The sequence below is a fragment of the Peromyscus maniculatus genome, chromosome 11 (genome assembly GCF_049852395.1).
Source record: "Peromyscus maniculatus bairdii isolate BWxNUB_F1_BW_parent chromosome 11, HU_Pman_BW_mat_3.1, whole genome shotgun sequence".
Classification (NCBI taxonomy): domain Eukaryota; kingdom Metazoa; phylum Chordata; class Mammalia; order Rodentia; family Cricetidae; genus Peromyscus; species Peromyscus maniculatus.
The window spans coordinates 64,584,055-64,602,705 of record NC_134862.1 but is presented as its reverse complement, the minus strand read 5'-3'; the positions used below and the strand labels follow the sequence as shown (position 1 = coordinate 64,602,705).

General features: G+C 39.8%; 1 protein-coding gene across 1 annotated transcript in view; it reads right to left on the bottom strand.

The window, feature by feature from the left end:
* Acbd6 (acyl-CoA binding domain containing 6) overlaps window positions 1–18,651 on the bottom strand; it is a 145,970-nt gene that overhangs the window by 119,011 nt on the left and 8,308 nt on the right. The window contains exon 3 of the mRNA XM_042258342.2: window positions 18,531–18,627. Coding sequence (XP_042114276.1) covers window positions 18,531–18,627 — 97 coding nt within the window. The remainder of the gene's footprint in view (window positions 1–18,530; window positions 18,628–18,651) is intronic.

Below are 18,651 nucleotides of genomic sequence, written 5' to 3'. Positions count from 1 at the left end.
AGTTTGCATAGATTTAACCAGAGCAAAGTTCTGACCTAGTAATCTAGTGTCATGTTCACAGTGGTTCTCAATACCCATAGTGAGTAGTCAATAATTATTAACCACTAATGAAAAGTCACAAATGACTAATAGAAAACATGAGCCTGTATTTCTTCCTAGACAAATAATGCATTACTTGATGAGTCTAAGTCATCAATCAATAACTGAAACTATAAAATTTGGCCACTGACTGCTAGGAATTCATCCTGAAGAAATAATTAGATAAGTGTACAAAATATAAGTAGAAAGATGTTTATTGCAGCATTACCTATACAGGGAAAAAAGAAAGGGAAAGAGAGGGGGAAGGAGGGTGGAAGGGAGGGAGGGAGGGAGGGAGGGAGGGAGAGAGGGAGGGGGAGAGAGGGGGGAGGGAGAGAGAGAGAGAGAGAGAGAGAGAGAGAGAGAGAGAGAGAGAGAGAGAACGAGAACCTAAACAAACAACAGAATACCATGCAAGTATTAGAAACCATATGTATAGAGAAAAATCAAATAAAGTCCCAGTGATATGTGCGTGTGAATTTGAAAATTTTCAAAATCCAAACACAAAAATGTTAACAAAAAAAATATCAACTCTCATTTTCAATCAGCCCTATTGCCTGGGTTTCTATAGACAGTGTATGATTGGGGGTGGGGATGGGAGCGATAGCTCAGTGGTATAGCGCATGCTCAGCGCAAGCTCAGGTTCAACTCCTGGCACACAAAGAAGTAAAACTCAGAAAAAATAAAAGCTACTTCCATTTTGGGGAGATAAAAACAAAACAAAACATAAAAAAAACAAAACCCAAAACTCTTTTCACTCACCAAAGACAATGCAATCTGGCTATTTTAGACACACACACACACACACACACACACACACACACACACACACGCACACACTTACTTTAAAAGTTGGATAAACTAAGAGCCCTAGCGGCACAGCTTCTCGGCCTTTTGCTAAGATCAGCTATAAGCACTCTAATATGTTGTTTGTTTCCTAAACATTTTAAATAATTATCTCACTGTTTCTATCATTTAAATAAATTATTTTTCCATTGTGAAAAATTTAATCTACAAGTATATAAGGTAAAAAGTAAAACAAAACAAAAAACCCTCTTTCATTACTTTTCCCCAGTTCCACATCATGTGGGCACACACACCTCATCGATATAAGGGCTCAGTTTCTATGATGACAGCAAATTAAATATACTGACCGGCCTTTGGTCTCAACATACCATAGAGTCAACTCTCTTAAGACACTTCTCATCGCTGAGTGCTCCACTGTATTCCATGCTGTGGTTTAACCATTTCCCTGTTGACGGCCTATAATGTTTTAGCAATGCAAACAATGCTACCATATACATCCACATCTCTCGTAGAATCTGCAGATATTTTTATTCGCTTTCAGCAGTTAACCATTAGCTTCTGCCCAGGATTCCCTAAGGAAAAAAAACCTGAGGCAAAGCTCCCAAAATGAGGAGTTCTCGGGACGTAAAAGCCCAATGTCAGAACGATGAGAAGGAAAAGAAAATGAGGCCCCCAAAGAAACACAGCTAACAGCACTATTGACAGAGCTGGCTCCACTGAGCTAGTTCTCACCGGCTGTTTCCAGTTCACACTATGCACCTTCATAGCCCGCCACCACAACACGGTCACCTGCCAGCTTCCCCGCCTTCTGCCTCTCCAAGTGGCCCCTGAAGCTCTGGGCTTGCTACCTAATCCTCCTTAGTAGTCACTGAAGGCTAAAGCCTCAGACATACCTCCTGTCCTTGTCACCTGAGACTGTGGGGGTCACGGGAGGTCCTGGTGAAGCTGGTCCTCACACCAAAGGAGGCCAAGTGGGCAGGCAGCTCCAGGAGGTGAAAAGAAGTGCATTCTAGAAGGCTCTGCCCATCGCTCTACTAAGGTGAGTGACAGGCCTATGCTCGCTCTGCCAGCAGCTTTCTAATTCAGTCTGACACGGAGCAGCAAACCCAGCTTCCCTCCACAGCCGACTGTTGGTGAGGTGAGGCACCTCTCCTGCTTTGGCGCCTGTTTCTTCTAAATTTCAGGTGTGATTTTCTCGCTTTTCTATCAGAGGTCTATAATTAAATGACAAGATTCTGCCACACTCAGTTCTGTCCTATTTCCTAAAATTACTTCAGGCTGCCTATAAATCAGACATTTAAGGCAACCAGTCAGCCTGACTACGGCACCGTAAAATCTCTGGTAGTTATTTTGCCCACAGCAAAAGAGGACACGGCAGAAACATGACAACTAACTTATCCCCAGGTTGTAGAATCGAATTTTGCTAGGTCAGGAAAAACATTAGCATGTAAGAAACATCTGGATTTCCACACAGCTGTTCCTAGGTCATGACTTAGGGAAGGATGCTTCACTCCTACCAAAGAATAAAGGTTAAAGAGAAGACCTGCTTGCCAGAACGTCCATGAGCCACTCGAGGTGGGCCGCTCAGCATCTGATTCAGGTTTCCTCGATCATTCTAGGGTTCTGACCACAGACCACCACCTGTATCAACAGAAAGCCTTTTCCATACAAGAATGGGCACTGGGAAATTCAGAACCTATGTGCTATAATAACACCTTTTTCCTCCTATTATGTTTCCCCCGCTTTCTCTTAAAAAAACAACCTGATTGTTCTTTTAGGTTCAATTTCCGCCCTGGACCTACTGCTCAGTCCACTCACCTAATTCTCGCCCTCTGTCTCGACCATTCTCAATAGAGTCTAACAAACATCACAGCTTGGACTGCAGAGCTGTAAAGTAGTAAGGTTTTATTCTTGCTGGGGACTGGAGAGGCGGGTCAGGGTTAGGAGTGCAGCACCCACATCAGGGGGGTCACCGTCACCTGGAACTTCAGCCCCAGAGGGCTCCAACACCTCTACTGCCACAGGCACCTGAACTCACGTGCACACATCACCACTCCTCATGATTTAAAATACAAATAAATATTTAAAAATTAAAAATTATGTCAAATCCCGGAAGGTCTAGGTACATATACATTGTGAAATAAATAAACTGCATCGTCCACAGGAAAAGGATACGATACAGTGTACCTATTCTGACAATATTCTGACAATATTTTAAACCTGAGTCTGTAATATTAAAAAACGAAAATAAAAACGTTTTTATCTATTAATAAAATTTTTATTAATAAAAATGCATTTACTTTTAACTTGGTTAATAAAATCTTAATTCATTCACCTGATAGATTCAAAATAGAGAAAACCTATTTTCCAAATTCTAAAGGACTATGACTTAGATTCTGTAAGATTTAAGGTTTGCCCTCAACCCTTCTATAATTTCAGTTTGGTCATTTATTCAAAAGAACCCTCTGAGTTTACTTTATCACTAATATCCAGGACAACACTAGCAGTGAGTCTCAGTTATTTTTGATAGCGTATTTATTAATAAAATCTTGTCTCTACTAGGTCTTAAGTAATAAAAAGTACTTTATATCTGAATTGTATCTACAGTTTATAGACTGTTTTCTATATTTCTAACTTCAATGAGTTATAATGTACTATCTCAACAAGACAATGTACAGCTAACCTCCAAAAGCAAACATGTCAATATTGTAAACAAGACTTTAGCAATAACCACTAACAGAAATATTAAGAAATAAACCTGTTGTGCCTTTTTTCTCTTGACCTAGAGCAAATCCACACTGGTTCACTTTCCCAATTTGAGCTTTTAAAAATGCACACTAAATTTCCCTATATTGTATTTCAATCAATTGCCTAAGCTGAGGCTATAATGTCATAAATAAAGTACTTGATCATAAATTTCTCAACAGACATAAAATCAAAGACACCCAACACCTACAAATTAAGTAAGAAAAAAAATCCCACAACTGAAAACTGAAAAGAAGTTAGCACATCAAGTTGCAGTTGACCAATCAGTTAGCCACTCCATTCTGAACAGATTGGATCTTTCAGCGCCACACTGAATTAAGATTACAACCATGTACCAAAATCATCTTGGTCTAGTCTTTTCATTTTATGTTTTCTTATAAATTATGAAGCTATGGGAAAAAGTCAATCACCTTTCAAATGTTTGACTGCAAAGGCATGACTTAGAATACCAATGATGTGAGTTATTTAAATACAGGACTCTGTATGAAATGAGGGTGACCTGTAAAAGCACACACTTAAGCTTGGGTATACATATATATATGCACATATATGTACACATTACAAGATTTCCAATGCCTGGAAGATCTCAAGCCTCTCATGATTCTATATTCACATCACTAACAAGAAAACCAAGTAAAATTTTTAAAGAACTGGCAAGTTTTTTTAGTGTTTTCATACACACAAGAGCTAATCCACATTTTATCACACTATAAAGTATATTTAAAAGAACACATGGGCCGGGCGTTGGTGGCGCACGCCTTTAATCCCAGCACTCAGGAGGCAGAGCCAGGTGGATCTCTGTGAGTTCGAGGCCAGCCTGGGCTACCAAGTGAGCTCCAGGAAAGGCGCAAAGCTACACAGAGAAACCCTGTCTCGAAAAAAAAAAAAAAAAAAAAGAACACATGAAATTAACTTGAATTGATTTTTTTACACGACATGATTAAATGGTATTTAAACCAAATGCTACTATGTCAAGATGGCTAAGAATACTTAACTGCTCTATTTATTTTGTCAAGATATCAATTTCTTAAAAGTATTATTTGAAGCTGGGTGTTGTAGTGTACATCTGCAATCCTATGCCCTGGGAGGCAGAGGCAGGAGGACCACAAGTTCAAGGCCACCTGAACTATATAGTAAAACCATGTCTCGGGGGAAAAAATGTTATTTGAATGGAAGTACAGTCTACATTCTCCAAATTTCAGAACTTGTTGCAGCAACTTGTTAATAAAAGGTAAGTATGCCAGGTGTGGTGGCGCACACCTTTAATTCCAGCACTCTGGAGGCAGAGGCAGGCAGATCTCTGTGAGTTTGAAGTCAGCCTGGTCTATAAAGCATGTTCTAGGGTAGCTAGGACTACACAGAGTAACCCTGTCTCAAAAAAAACCAATAAATAAATAAATAAATAAATAATAAAATGTAAGTAGAAACTGGCAACTTCCATATCTATTGTTCTGTTCACTCTGTGGTTGATATTTCAAGCAAACTGGTCAATTTAGAAGACAGAGGATAACTGTACTTGACTCTTTTTCACTGGGCACTGTAATGAATAAAAAGACTGTGGATAGTATCCAAACATAAAAATGATCAAACAAAAAGCAAGTGTGGTTAATAACAGCAAAGTGTTCAAGACACATGTTCTCTGTCTCAGCAGAGGTTCATGTCAGTGTATTTCCTCAAAAACATCTCTCACACATATGTGTGCACATCTGTAAACACAGAAACATAATATTTCCAACTACTAAAGCTATTATACATCTCCTGATGTCCTTTCTGACATGCTGAAACAAGCAGATGCTGCCCCGAGAAACCCCACACTGTCGCTGTTGTCTGTTTTAAACAGACTCAGCACAGCACCCTGTGAGTGCAGTGATGCTCCACTGGCGTCATCTGGGTACCCAATGTCCATTCTCCCATTATTTCACTCTGCAAAGATGATCTGTGTGCCTGGCTGACACCTGGCAAAAAACTAGACTACAGAGAAAAAGGAGCATATCTTCCTGACACAAGAATGAAGCAGAGAATTGGGAAAACAGCTTCATGAATGGACATGCTCAGCCGAAGCACCCCGTCAGCATGCCCAGAAACTCTGATCAAACCAGAAGAGGTCAGACGTTGGTCTAAAGAGAAACTTCCTCAATTTAAAATCTCCATGGAAACCATGACAAACATAATGGTAGAGAGGGTGTGTGTGTGTGTGTGTGTGTGTGTGTGTGAGAGAGAGAGAGAGAGAGAGAGAGAGAGAGAGAGAGAGAGAGAACAGCTGAAGAAAACATAAAATCTAATTCAGCTTTACAAAGTCATAAGTCAGACAAAGTATAAATTATACAATTTGGTGATTCTACACTGATCAGCAGAAATGGTAGAAGATGCTAAAAACTGAGTAATTTGGAATCTTGAGTTACTGGAAAAATCACATTAGAAAGCAAATTAATTCTTTAAAATTTTTAGAAGATAGCCAGAAATAGGGACACTTGCTTTTAATCCCAGCACTGGGAAGGCAGAGGCAGGTGGATCTCTGTGAGTTTGAGGCCAGCCTGGTCAATAGAGGAAGCTCCAAGACAGCCAGGGCTACATAGTGAGACCCTGTCTCTAAAAAACAAAACAAAACAAAAATTTAGAAGATGACATATAGTTTAACATTATTATTATAAGATTTCAATGGGATTCCAGTATTAATTTACACTAATACAGCCTGAAGAGGCTCAATAAATCTTAAGTGAATTCCCAAAGGTAAATTTAACATAGCTACCCTCAATTTTACAATACAAATAGATATATATTTAAAAAAACAAAACCTGTAGCACTTGGAAGTAAAGAAATCTAGCAGAGTACCACAGTAATAAACAATAGAGAATTCAGGAGGATAAAATACATACAAGAGAAATACTCAATGAAATATCAAAAAATAATATGTATAAAAAACAAGATCAAATAAAAAAAATGATTTAATTGGTTTGTGTGCAAACATCAGACATTTGAAATATTCAGTCTCTCAATATATAAAATTTTGGCCCATGAACCAAATTTGACAGGGAATAGGTACAAGAAAGGAAATTAGCCTCAAAACTTCTCCATCTAGATTTCTCATACACAGTTTAAATACTCCCAAATGCTAAGAACTAAAGAACACGGCTAAATGTTCACAGCAGTTTTCAAACTTTAAGCAGTAGCCCAGAAGTAAAATGCGATGTGAGGAGAAGGCACAGCTTTGCTTTTTCAGGTCTTACTATGCCTTATTTCTTGACACTAATATCAAACTCCCTGGGCTGTAAGACAATACTGAATGCCGCAGAGCAGGCAGGGAAAGCCGGAGAGGTTAGGCAGAGTCACACACAGGCTCATGTAAACACACAGAAAAGAAACAAAATGCCAACAAAGCAGTGGTCCAGAGTCACTCGCTCACTACATTTGTAAGCTTTTTATCTGCATTAAAAAGTGATGTCTGTGCTGATATCTGCTTATACATTACAGATACATATACCCACGCGCCCATCCTTATACATAATAGTTAAAATTATGAAATTGTAATATTCAGTCCGTGTTGAAATTTCACAGGGTAAATCTAAATATAAAAGTAACATTTCTAAACATTTCAAATACCACATGCTGATATTGAGATCATTATAGAGATTTTGGCTTAAGAACAGAAAATAAAGACAAATTTTCTACTGCCTTACAATTTCTAATTTATTATGACTCTGCTGATATTCATATACATTCTGGGAAATACAAGGTAGAGCCCACAGCTATAAACTCACTGGAAACTGATCTGCAACACAGCTCTCCCTTAAAAATCTGGAAAGAAGCATGTGCGACCAGCTTCAAATGGACAGTCCTGGAAAAGGCCATCGGAGTCCAATAAAACTGGACCAAATGGATCAGGGGGCTCAGGGAAACAGAATGTAAAACACAGATACCAAAAGGCTAGGCAATCTTGAATGTTGAGTAGTGTAGTATAGAAAAATAACCCAAAAGACTATGTGAGGCAGCCGTCCGGAGCCTTGCATTTCTACTTGATAGCTATGGAATTTACTCAACCTCCAGGCTAAATCAGTTAGCCTACCAAAGCCTTAGCTTCCTCACCTGTAAGCAAGAATTATACCCACCCTTGAGGACTATCAGAAAGGCTAGCTGAGACAAACTCTGGATTTCACTTAATACATACATTAAAAAGTATCATATAAAGATACAAGCTATTTGAGCACAGAATATATTAAAATAGAAATTATTCATTCACCAAATTCATACTATATAATCCATTAACTTTTGTGTTACTATATTTTTAAAATAACTATGGGATAAAAAAATTACTATGTGATAGAAAAATGCTATGTAAAATTTATGTATTATAAAAGCATGTAGGACATGTCTCATTTTAGAAGAAAAAAATGTTGTTACCTTTCCTAAGTTCACAACCCTCTTTTTATGAACCAAAATGACAGACTATTTACAGTTTTACTAATATTTTTCAAGTATTTTAAAAAACTCCACTTAAGGAGAAACTGAAAAACTCCAAGATGTCAAGTCATGTATTATGTCTACATGATTAAGTAGTCACTGTACCTAAAGGACTATTAAATTAACAGTTGTCATCACTAAGAGCCGAATCTAGTTCCAAATCACCTAATCTCACCAGCCCCAGTGAACACCAGACGTTTATCCCAACCTAAACTTACGTGAACTCACTAGTGCAAGTGTGGTATCATTTAAAATGGGATGTGAAGCCTTAAAGTCAACCACGAGTTTTGTTTAAGCCACCCACTACCTTTGTTCCAGAAGAATGAAGCGGCCTTCACACAAACACAGGCTAACAAGTCACTTCTTCCTCAGCTGGCAACAAGATAGGCAAACGCTAAGGCTCAGACAGGTGCACGCACAGAAGGAATATGAACGCCCACGCGAGCGCCAGGCACGCACTTCCCACCGGTTCACCTGGAGGCTAACCAAAGGATCACACCCTTTTAAGCCAGGGTTCCAGTGGATGAAATTGGTAATACACAGAAAAGACAGAACAGAAAGAATTCCATAGCTTCTAAAAACTGCTAACCCTTTAAAAAGCAATATGGTACACCATTCTGTGTTCCCACTAGCACATCATGCTTTTCTGAATCAGATATTAGTCTCCTGTATATGAGACTAATAAATTTGATCCAAAATAAATTGATTTCTGTTCCTAATATGTGAACATGGTATAATAAAGTATTCTATTAGAATGATGCTTTTGTAGTAGAGAAAATAATTTCTCTATAACTTATTATAATTTCTAATTAAAATACTCTGGTTACTTTTTTACTAATGTAAATTTAAACATTATTTTTTTTTTTTTTTGGTTTTTCGAGACAGGGTTTCTCTGTGTAGCTTTGCGCCTTTCCTGGAACTCACTTGGTAGCCCAGGCTGGCCTCGAACTCACAGAGATCCACCTGGCTCTGCCTCCCGAGTGCTGGGATTAAAGGCGTGCGCCACCACCGCCCGGCTTAAACATTATTTTTTAAACTAAGTAGAAATTATCTTACACTATTTGGGGTTTTAACATGAGAATTCAATTAGTCTTCTTAAATGTACAACTGTTTTACTTTAAAAGTTCTATTCTACTGTACAAATAAAATGAAGAATTCATTTTACAATGAATAATGAGTGGCACAGAATACAAGTTGGATCCAAACTTTCCAATAAATGTAGGTTACCAGGAAAACTGTGTTGCTTAATTTTCTTAACTCACATGAACTACACAGGAAAACAAAATCTCTTCCTATTTTGTAGTTTTCACCTACTAACACAAGACTAACATTTTTGGATACAAAGACAATAAAATGTTCTATCTTAAAATATCATCTTGACTGTTAATTCAAATGCATTTTAAAATTCTAATTACATCTTCAAATTTTAATTTCTGACAGCTATTTTATTGTGTCTACAAGACAAATAAACGCACAAAATAAGCACAAGTGTACGTATTTCACAGAAAAGGCAGGAGGCAATGTCATCTGTGAAACACTGCCCTCTCTAGGACAGTTTCTTTAAATAAAAACTGAATTAAATGACAACTGAATTTATTCAACACAACACAGTCCAGCCAACAAATGTTTAATTTTCCTGCCAGCCTTGTTCCTGAAGCAAACTGTTCCCCTCTCTAAGTCTGTGTTTTCAGTGCTGGGGATGGAGCCATGGCCTCACGCATGAGAGGCAGTTGCTCCCCCACTGAGCCATACCTCAGCCCTCTTTTTACATGTGTGTTCTGTACCACACAGACAAGACTGCCAGATGAGTCCAGTTCAGCCTAATAGTTACTAAACACAGCTTCTGTTTGCGATGCTGTGGATATGGGAAAGCCTAAATCCTGCTCTGTCTGCGGTACAACAGGAGAGAAAGATAACTTCAACTCCAAGTGGTAAGCACAACAGGAGAATGGACCACAGAAAACAGTCTGCATTCGGCGTTTCAGGATGACTCAAGGAGAAAGGAGAATGCTCCTGTAGGTGAGAATGAACCAGAGTGAGTCTCGAAGGCTGAGAACACATCTAATAAAGATGGGGGAACCAGCGGAACTAATGCTGATAAGAGCAAGATGTGGGACAGACAGAGGTATTAATAGCTCTGGCTATATGCTTCAAATTTGGGGGCACCTAAAATAAACAACAACAGAAACAGACACCAGGCCTCTGCCTAGGACAGATGAGGAAATCTGGGGTGCAGCTTGAGTGCCTAAATTCTTAGAGCTCCCTACAAAGGATTGTGATGTGCAACTGCCTCCATCCCAAGAGCGGGATGACAGACATATGATTCAATGCCTGGATTTTTAGTGAATTCTTTACAGATAAAAGACAAGTAGATGATGCTACCCAAACTGGATGAACAGTAGCTTTGCAAAAGGCCAGACAGCTACTGGACATCTACACAATTACTTTATTTGGCCACTGGAACAAAGGAGAGGAGACTTGTCAGTTCTCCCATGATGCTACTGATCTTCCTAGATACACATGAGTTAAATAAAAACAGACCTAAGGGTCACCAGACCAGAGAGGCAGAGAGAAATGACCTTCCTAATGATATTCTGGGTAAATGTCAGGATCTCAGAAGTTCTTTGTTGTTAGGATTTTTTTTTTTAAGAGAAAGAGAATAATTAGTGAAAAACAAGATATCAACATTAGCACTGAGACTCATAGAAAGCCCTGGTAACTCCCACATTTAAAAAAAAAAAAAACCAAACACCTCATCTTATTTACTATGAGCTTTGCTCCCTCTGGTGGTCATAAGAGGTTTTACTAGGTGTGAGTAGGAAGACGGTACAGAATGAAGAAATGCAAAACTGCAAGAACTGTCCAGATTTATCACTTAGGAAACCAACAAATAAATGTTCAATTTATCCCTTTTGATGGATTAAAAACTTTATCAATTGGAAAGTATTTCTTGAGACACCAGAATTTACCAGTCTTTGGAACTCTCATTATGTTACTATTTGCAGATGCTCCTCAGTGGTCATGGTGCTTACTTCTCTCTGGAAATAGACTTTTACACAGTGCACTGTGATTGCTCAGCCCCCGGACCTCTTGCGCCTTCCTGCTCCCGCTGACATGAGCTTCTGAGTGTCACATAAGCAGCTCTTCAGAATTACACACGTGGAACCACACTTCTAAAGAACAGGGCTTGATGTACGAGTCAAGGGACTTTCTAAGGTTTCGTTTTCTACTCTCCCACACTTTTTATATTGTTGTTCCATATATTTTGTGCCTGTGTTAACTGTATTAAGATATTGTTTGCTGGGTAACATAGAAGAAAATCTTTTCCTTTTTACAAGCTTACAATTGGCGTATGTACACTACAGAAATATCCCTGTTCCTTCAGAGTAAAAGCGGTACTCCTGACAAGAAACTACCATGTACCCACTCCACCATATTTTCTAGCGATCTGCCCTCCTGCCCTCCCACACTTTGCCCTGGCAGTTTGTAGAGCACGTCAGGTATGGCCCAGCCAGAGACCTGTCTTATCCAGCCCTCTATAGTCTGCGGGATATTCCTTCATATGTAAGGCTCACTTTTTCACTTCCTTAATGTTCAAGGTCACCTTTTTAGTGTGCCTTCCCTGGTCAGCACATTTAAAATTATTCCCACCTCCTGGATACCCTATGTTCTCCCCTGCTTTCTGTCCATAGTACTGATCACCTTCTAAAACACTGCAGTATCTACTTATTTATGTTATTACTTATCCTTGCCACAGTATAAGCTCCTCCAAGCAGAGACTGTTTGGCTGTGCTTAGCGGCTGCTATACCCCAGTTCCCATGACCTATAACTTATATACAATAAAGTATGATTAATGTATAGGGTGATAATTAATAATTCTTTAACAAATGTTAAGGAAAAGAAAAAAGTTATCTATATTACATAGAATGAAGGATTGCCTGATTCTAGAATCCAAAATAAAGCCAATTAAGGTCTAAAAAACAAACACAACCTATTTGAGGATTATCAATACTAGAATTGCAAAATAAAGCAATTAAAATCTTTAAAAAGAAAAAAGTCATCTTATAGTTGATTCAACATAATACTACTCTTTTACACAGGAGGATAAAATTTACCTATACAATAAAAATACATGGTATTGTATTTTAATCAGTAAAATCAAACATTTTTTTAAAGATTTATTTATTTATTATGTATACAGTGAGTGTTCTGCCTGCAGGCCAGAAGAGGGCACCAGATCCCATTGTAGATGGTTGTGAGAATTGAACTCAGGACCTCTGGAAGAGCTGCCAGTGCTCTTAACCTCTGAGCCATCTCTCCAGCCCCAAATCAAACATTTTAAAAGGAAGTGAGGGGCTGGAGAGATGACTCAGTGGCTAAGAGCACTGTTTGTTCTTCCAGAGGACCCGAGGTCAGTTCCCAGCACCCATACAGCAGCTAACAACCATCTATAACTCCAATTCCAGGGGATCTGGTACCCTCTTCTGATCTCCATGGATACTACACACATGTGGTACAGACATACACCCATACACATAAAATAAAAATGTCCACAATAAAAACCCCACATGTCCAAGTCCTAACCTTAGTCATCTTACCTGAAGATGTCTTTGCATGAGTGTGGTGTGGGGACTCAAGCAGTGACCTCAGCACCTTGGAGGCTGAGGTACAGGATAACTACAAGTTTGAGGCCAGCCTCTGCTACATAGTGAGGTCTTGTCTTTCAAGAGGCAGGAGGAGAGGGGGATAAAAAATTGTCTTCACAGATGTAAACTGAGGTCACACTGGATTAGGGTGGACTGATGTCCTCACACAAGAAAGGAGAAGGTGATTCAGATAGAGAAACCTGGCCACGTGACTACAGAGGCAGACCCTGGAGCTAGGCCACCATGATGGCTAATCTCGGTTGCCAACTTGACACACCTCGGAATAGGGAACTTGAGCTGAGGATCTGCCTCCAACAGACTGGCTTGTGGGCATGTCTGGAGGGTATTTTCTTGATTGCTAATTGATGTGGGGGCCCAGCCCACTGTGAGCAGGACCATCCCTAGGCAGGTAGGCCTGGGCTATACAAGAAAGGAGGGTGAACAGGAGCCTGGAAGGGAGCCAGCAAGCACCATTCCTTCACGGTCTCTGCTTCAGTTCCTGCCTCCAGGTCCTGCCTTGAGTCTCTGCCTTGACTTCCCCCAGTGACTGACTCTAGCCTATGAGCCAAACAAACCTTTTCTCCCTCAGTGACTTTCCGGTCACTTTTTACCACAGCAACAGAGGAGCAGGCTAGGACAGCGACCACAAGACACAGAATGTCTGCAAGCCACCAGAAGATGAAGGAGGAAGGATTCTTCTCCACACACGCTAACTCCTCCTTTCAGATGCCTCTCTCCAGACTATGAGGAAATAAATTTCTGTTGTTTTAAGCAGCTGTGGCACTTTGTTACAGCAGCACAAGGGAACTAATGGAGCTTGGACTATCTTGTGTCAGTAAGAAAGAAAAAACGGCTCCAGGGATTAGGCCATATGAAAAGGACACAGGAGCTGGTTTGAAGATTCTTTCAGTAGACAAATTATTTCAATGGAGTATACTGCATGAATAAAACGGAAATCCGTAAGTCTATACAATATAAACACACGAATGTTGGGCAAGGCAATCAACCATGGGTGCTGAAGATCCCCGTCATTCTTGCTCAGCTGATCAGGCCCTTAGCACTCTGTATGCAGACCATGTCTCAGGACTGTGTGAGCAGCAAGGCCCTGACACACAGCCGGCTTGCTCTCAGCTGTGAATTCCCACGGCTCATGCTCTTCCTTTCCCTCTGGCACAGGCCACTGCATCTGCAGAAATCCAGCTAACCCTAACTGGGTCAGCCCTGTGGGCTCGGGAGATATGGGAAACTGATGCAAGCCGAAGGAAGCTCATGCAGTTTGCCAAGCCATGAATAATAAAGTCTTTGGGCTCTGACCCAGGAGACAGAAGCCTTCTGCCAGCATCTAAGAAACAGACACAGGCCCGGCAGTGGTGGCACACGCCTTTACTCCCAGTACTCAGTTGAGGACACAATTCTGTTATTCCTCCTAAAACGTGCAATCTGAAGCTAATTACAAGCAATCCAAAATAAGAGACATTCTCCAAACTAGCGGGCTGAGCCAAAAACAACAACAAAAACAAAACCCACAGGTAAGAAAGGAAAAGAAAGCCCAAAAAATTGTTGTAGATTAGAAAAGCCTAAAGAAATATGACAAGTGAATACAATGCCTAATGCTAAATCAAGTCATGGTAGGAATGTAACTGGAAAGGGCATTGCTAAAGTAAATGAGAAATTTGAATATGCACTACAGATCCCACAAGAAGGACTAATCTTAGTAGAAGCTTCCTAAAATACACACATATACATAAAAATAAATTAAAATAAAATTCCTTATTTTGATAATTAAGGTACAGTTATGAAAGGCAAGGTGTTTGTTCCTAGGGAAAAAAATACTCAAGTATTTAGGGCAAGTGAACATGCTATCTCCCAATTTATCTCAGCTTAGAAAAGACATTTATACAAATATGTGTTTTATAGATGTGTGTATGGATGTGTGAGTAGAATGACAAGCACAACTGGGGAGTCTCGATAAAGCCATACAGAAGTTCCGTCCACTACTGAAATGCTTTTAAACCGTCAGTATTAAACCTTACCTTCCCCCTGCCAAAACTACATAAAGCCACAGATAACCTACTGATCAATACATTCTTGAAGTAAAACACAAACGAATACACAGGCAAAGAGTTACATTAAGTTACCATATAACTTTAGCCAAAAGAACTGCTTGAATTTTACATTTAACTTTACATAGTCATATGCATACCGATTTTTGTTTTGTCTTGTGTGTGGGCTTGAGTGTGCATGTGTGTGCTTCAAACAGCCGGTCTGGTAAGGTTGACTCATTTAAGCATGGGTCTAATTTCCAATGCCATCACTGGTGACTTACTGACTGTAGGCAAGTTAGTGAATTTCCTAACTTTTAAAATATAGATAATAGGGGCTGGAGAGATGGCTCAGAGGTTAAGAGCACTGCTTGTTCTTCCAAAGGTCCTGAGTTCAATTCCCAGCAACCACATTGTGGCTTACAACCATCTGTAATGAGATCTGGCGCCCTCTTTTGGCCTGTAGGGATATGTGCAGACAGAACACTGTACACATAATAAATAAATCTTTAAAAAAATAGATAGATGGATAGATATAGATAATAATAGTTTCTAACTTCTAAGATTTTTGTGGCAATTTAAAAGAATAGTACATGTAAACCTAGCCCACACACAGTGTTTTTATTTCACTTCTTAGAAACAGACTTAGCAAAACAAAGTAACTTTTCTGTTCTTGGTGCTGGGACTTGAAGGCAGGGCTTCATAATTGCTAAACAAGTGTGCTAACACTGACCTCATCCTAGTCCATGAAAAACACTTTTTATCCTAAGTGATTAAGGTCAAATCTAAACGTCAAAGCTCTCCTGATACCGAGGGTATTATATTATACCTCTTACCAATCCAAAAGCAAAGGAGAAAAAAAGAAGAAAAAAAGTCAAAAAGGACCAGCCCTGAGTGCATAAACCAAAAATTGAAATGTATTCAACACCCACAATGGCATCTTTGTTGTTGTTTGTCTTTGTTTTGTTTCTTTCATTTGTAGCTTGGCTGAACTGAAGTTTCTTTGCAGCTAGGCTGAGATCTGCCTGCCTCTGTCTGGCTGTCTTTACAAGACTGCAATGGTAATTTTGTTTGTTGTTTGTGGGGCAGTGGTGGCACACACCTTTAATCCCAGCACTCAGGAGGCAGAGGCAGGAGGATCTCTGTGAGTTTGAGGCCAGCCTGGACTACAAAGGGAGTTCCAGGACAGGCACCAAAACTACACAGAGAAATCCTATCTTGAAAAACCAAAAAAAAAAAAAAAAAAAAGACAGGGGTGTTGTGCAGTATTGTTTTAAGATGTGTTACATTCATTTTATGCTGTGGAATATTTGTTTAATGATGCAAAGATGTGTTACGGTCTTTTATGTTGCATTTGTTTAACTCTGTGAAGCTGTGTTACTTTGCCTGCCTAAAACACCTGATTGGTCTAATAAAGAGCTTAACAGCCAATAGCAAGGCAGGATAAAGGATAGGTGGGACTGGCAGGTGGAGAGAATAAATGGAAGAGAGAAGAGTGAAAAAAGGAAGAGAGGAGGACGCCAGGCGCTAGCCAGCTAGCCACACAGCCACACAGCCACACAGCCAGCCACAGACTAAGAAGTAAAGAAAAGTATAGAGAAAGGTAAAAGCCCAGAGGCAAAAGGTAGACAGGACAATTTAAGTTACAAAAAGCTGGCTAAAACAAGCCAAGCTAAGGCCAAGCATTTATTAAGTAAGAATACACCTCCATGTATTTATTTGGGAGCTGGGTAGCAGGCCCTCAAAGGGTGAAAACAAACAAACAAAAACAAAAATTTAATTCACTCACTCTAACAAGTTTGCCCAATATATTGTGACTGTCTGTCTGTCTGTATGTCTATTTTGCACCAAGAGTGGTAGTACATGCCTTTGGCTCCAGCACTCAGGTGACAGAGGCAGGTGGATCTCTGTGAGTTTGAGGCTAGCCAGAGTTAGTGAGACTCCATCTCAAAAACAAAACAAAATTAAGAATTATCTGTATTTGCAATCATTATGACCCAACTTCTATCCTACATACTTTTTCATCAGTTTTTCTGTTTTTCTTTTTAATATTTTAAATGGGGCTGGAGACAGCTCAGCAGTTAAGAGCACTTGTAGCTCTTCTAAGGCCCTGTCTTCAGTTCCCAGCATCCACACGGCAGCTCACAACCTCCTGTAACTCTAACTCCAGGGGGTCAAACACCCTCCTCTGCATTCTGTGGGCACCAGACATGCACATGGTGCACATACATACATACACGCAAGTACTCACACATACACATTAAAACCAAATCTTTAAGAATATGCATTTCTTTAAGAATATCCTGAAGGGCCATCAGGATAGATTAGTGGGTAAAGGCTCTTGCTGCCAAGCCTCACTACCGGAGTTCACTCCTTGAGAGCCTCATGGCAGAGGGAGAAAACACAGTCCCTTGTAAGTTGTCTTCTACTTCCAATGCACGTGGCACACACATTAAAAATAATACAATGTTTAAATGGCTTTTAAAATATAAATGAAATAACAACCCCATCTGTACTAAATTCTTTCTAGGCATTTTCCATAAGTATCCTAGAAAGGTAGGGTTCATGTATATGAACATTATCCAATGCCCCTAACATCTGCAGTCATTTTTCCCATGCAATTCTCTAGAACTTTTCTATTACTGAACATAAATCTTTATATATATATATATATATATATATATATATATATATATATATATATATATATATATATATTTTTATTTTACAATACCATTCAGTTCTACAAATCAGCCATGGGTTCCCCTATTCTCCCCACTTCAACCCCTTACCCTTACCCCCAGCCTACCCCCCTTTCCCACCTCCTCCAGGACAAGTCCTCCCCCAGGACTGCGATCAACCTGGTAGACTCAGTCCAGGCAGGTCCAGTCCCTTCCTCCCAGACTGAGCCAAGTGTCCCTGCATAAGCTCCAAGTTTCAAACAGCCAACTCATGCAATGAGCACAGGACTTGGTCCCACTGCCTAGTTGCCTCCCAAACTGATCAAGCCAATCAACTGTCTCACCTATTCAGAGGGCCTGATCCAGCTGGGGGCCCCTCAGCCTTTGGTTTGAACATAAATCTTAATGTGTTTTGTCATCCTTACCATGCTTGAAACTATATAGTGGAAGAAATAATTCCGTATTTTTCTTGTATTTCTATCAAGTATCTCAAACTTGCATAGTAAATGCTCATTAAAACCGTCAAAGAAGAGCGGAGAGTTGGATCAGTGGTGAAGAGCACTTGCTCTTGTTGGTTCCCAGCACCCACATGGTGGCTCACCATCAACTCTAACATCATTTCTGAGGAAACTGACACCCTCTATGGCCTCCAAGGGCATTGCACTTCTGTGGTGCTCATACATTCATGCGGGCAAGACACGGGTACATCCAAAATACGATAAATACATCTCAATTGTTTTAAGTGAAAGAGATTTTCTTTTTCCCACAACAATGATCATCTCCAGATAAATCCCGAATTCTGACATAAATTCTGTTCTTACAAGATTAAATTATACTTCTAAAAACTCTCTACTACTCCGAGGAGGCCCCTGCATCAGCTGGTGGTTACATTAATATTTACGTAGTCATCTTCACAGATAAATAGTACAATGACCTTATAGTCTTTTGATGAAATGAAGCCTAAGACACATTCCTGGAACCCAAGCTCAGCTAGACATTTGGGAGAAGGGCGAGTTTTCAGAAAGTGAAATGTCTACCTCCTAAGTCTTACCTGAGGATTCCATCCTGGATCTAGCTTTTTAACTGCTGTGATGTATTCCTGCATTGCTTGGTTACGGCTGGAGTTACCCAGGGCCTTCCACGCTTCCCTGCAGCACAGAATAGCCAAAACC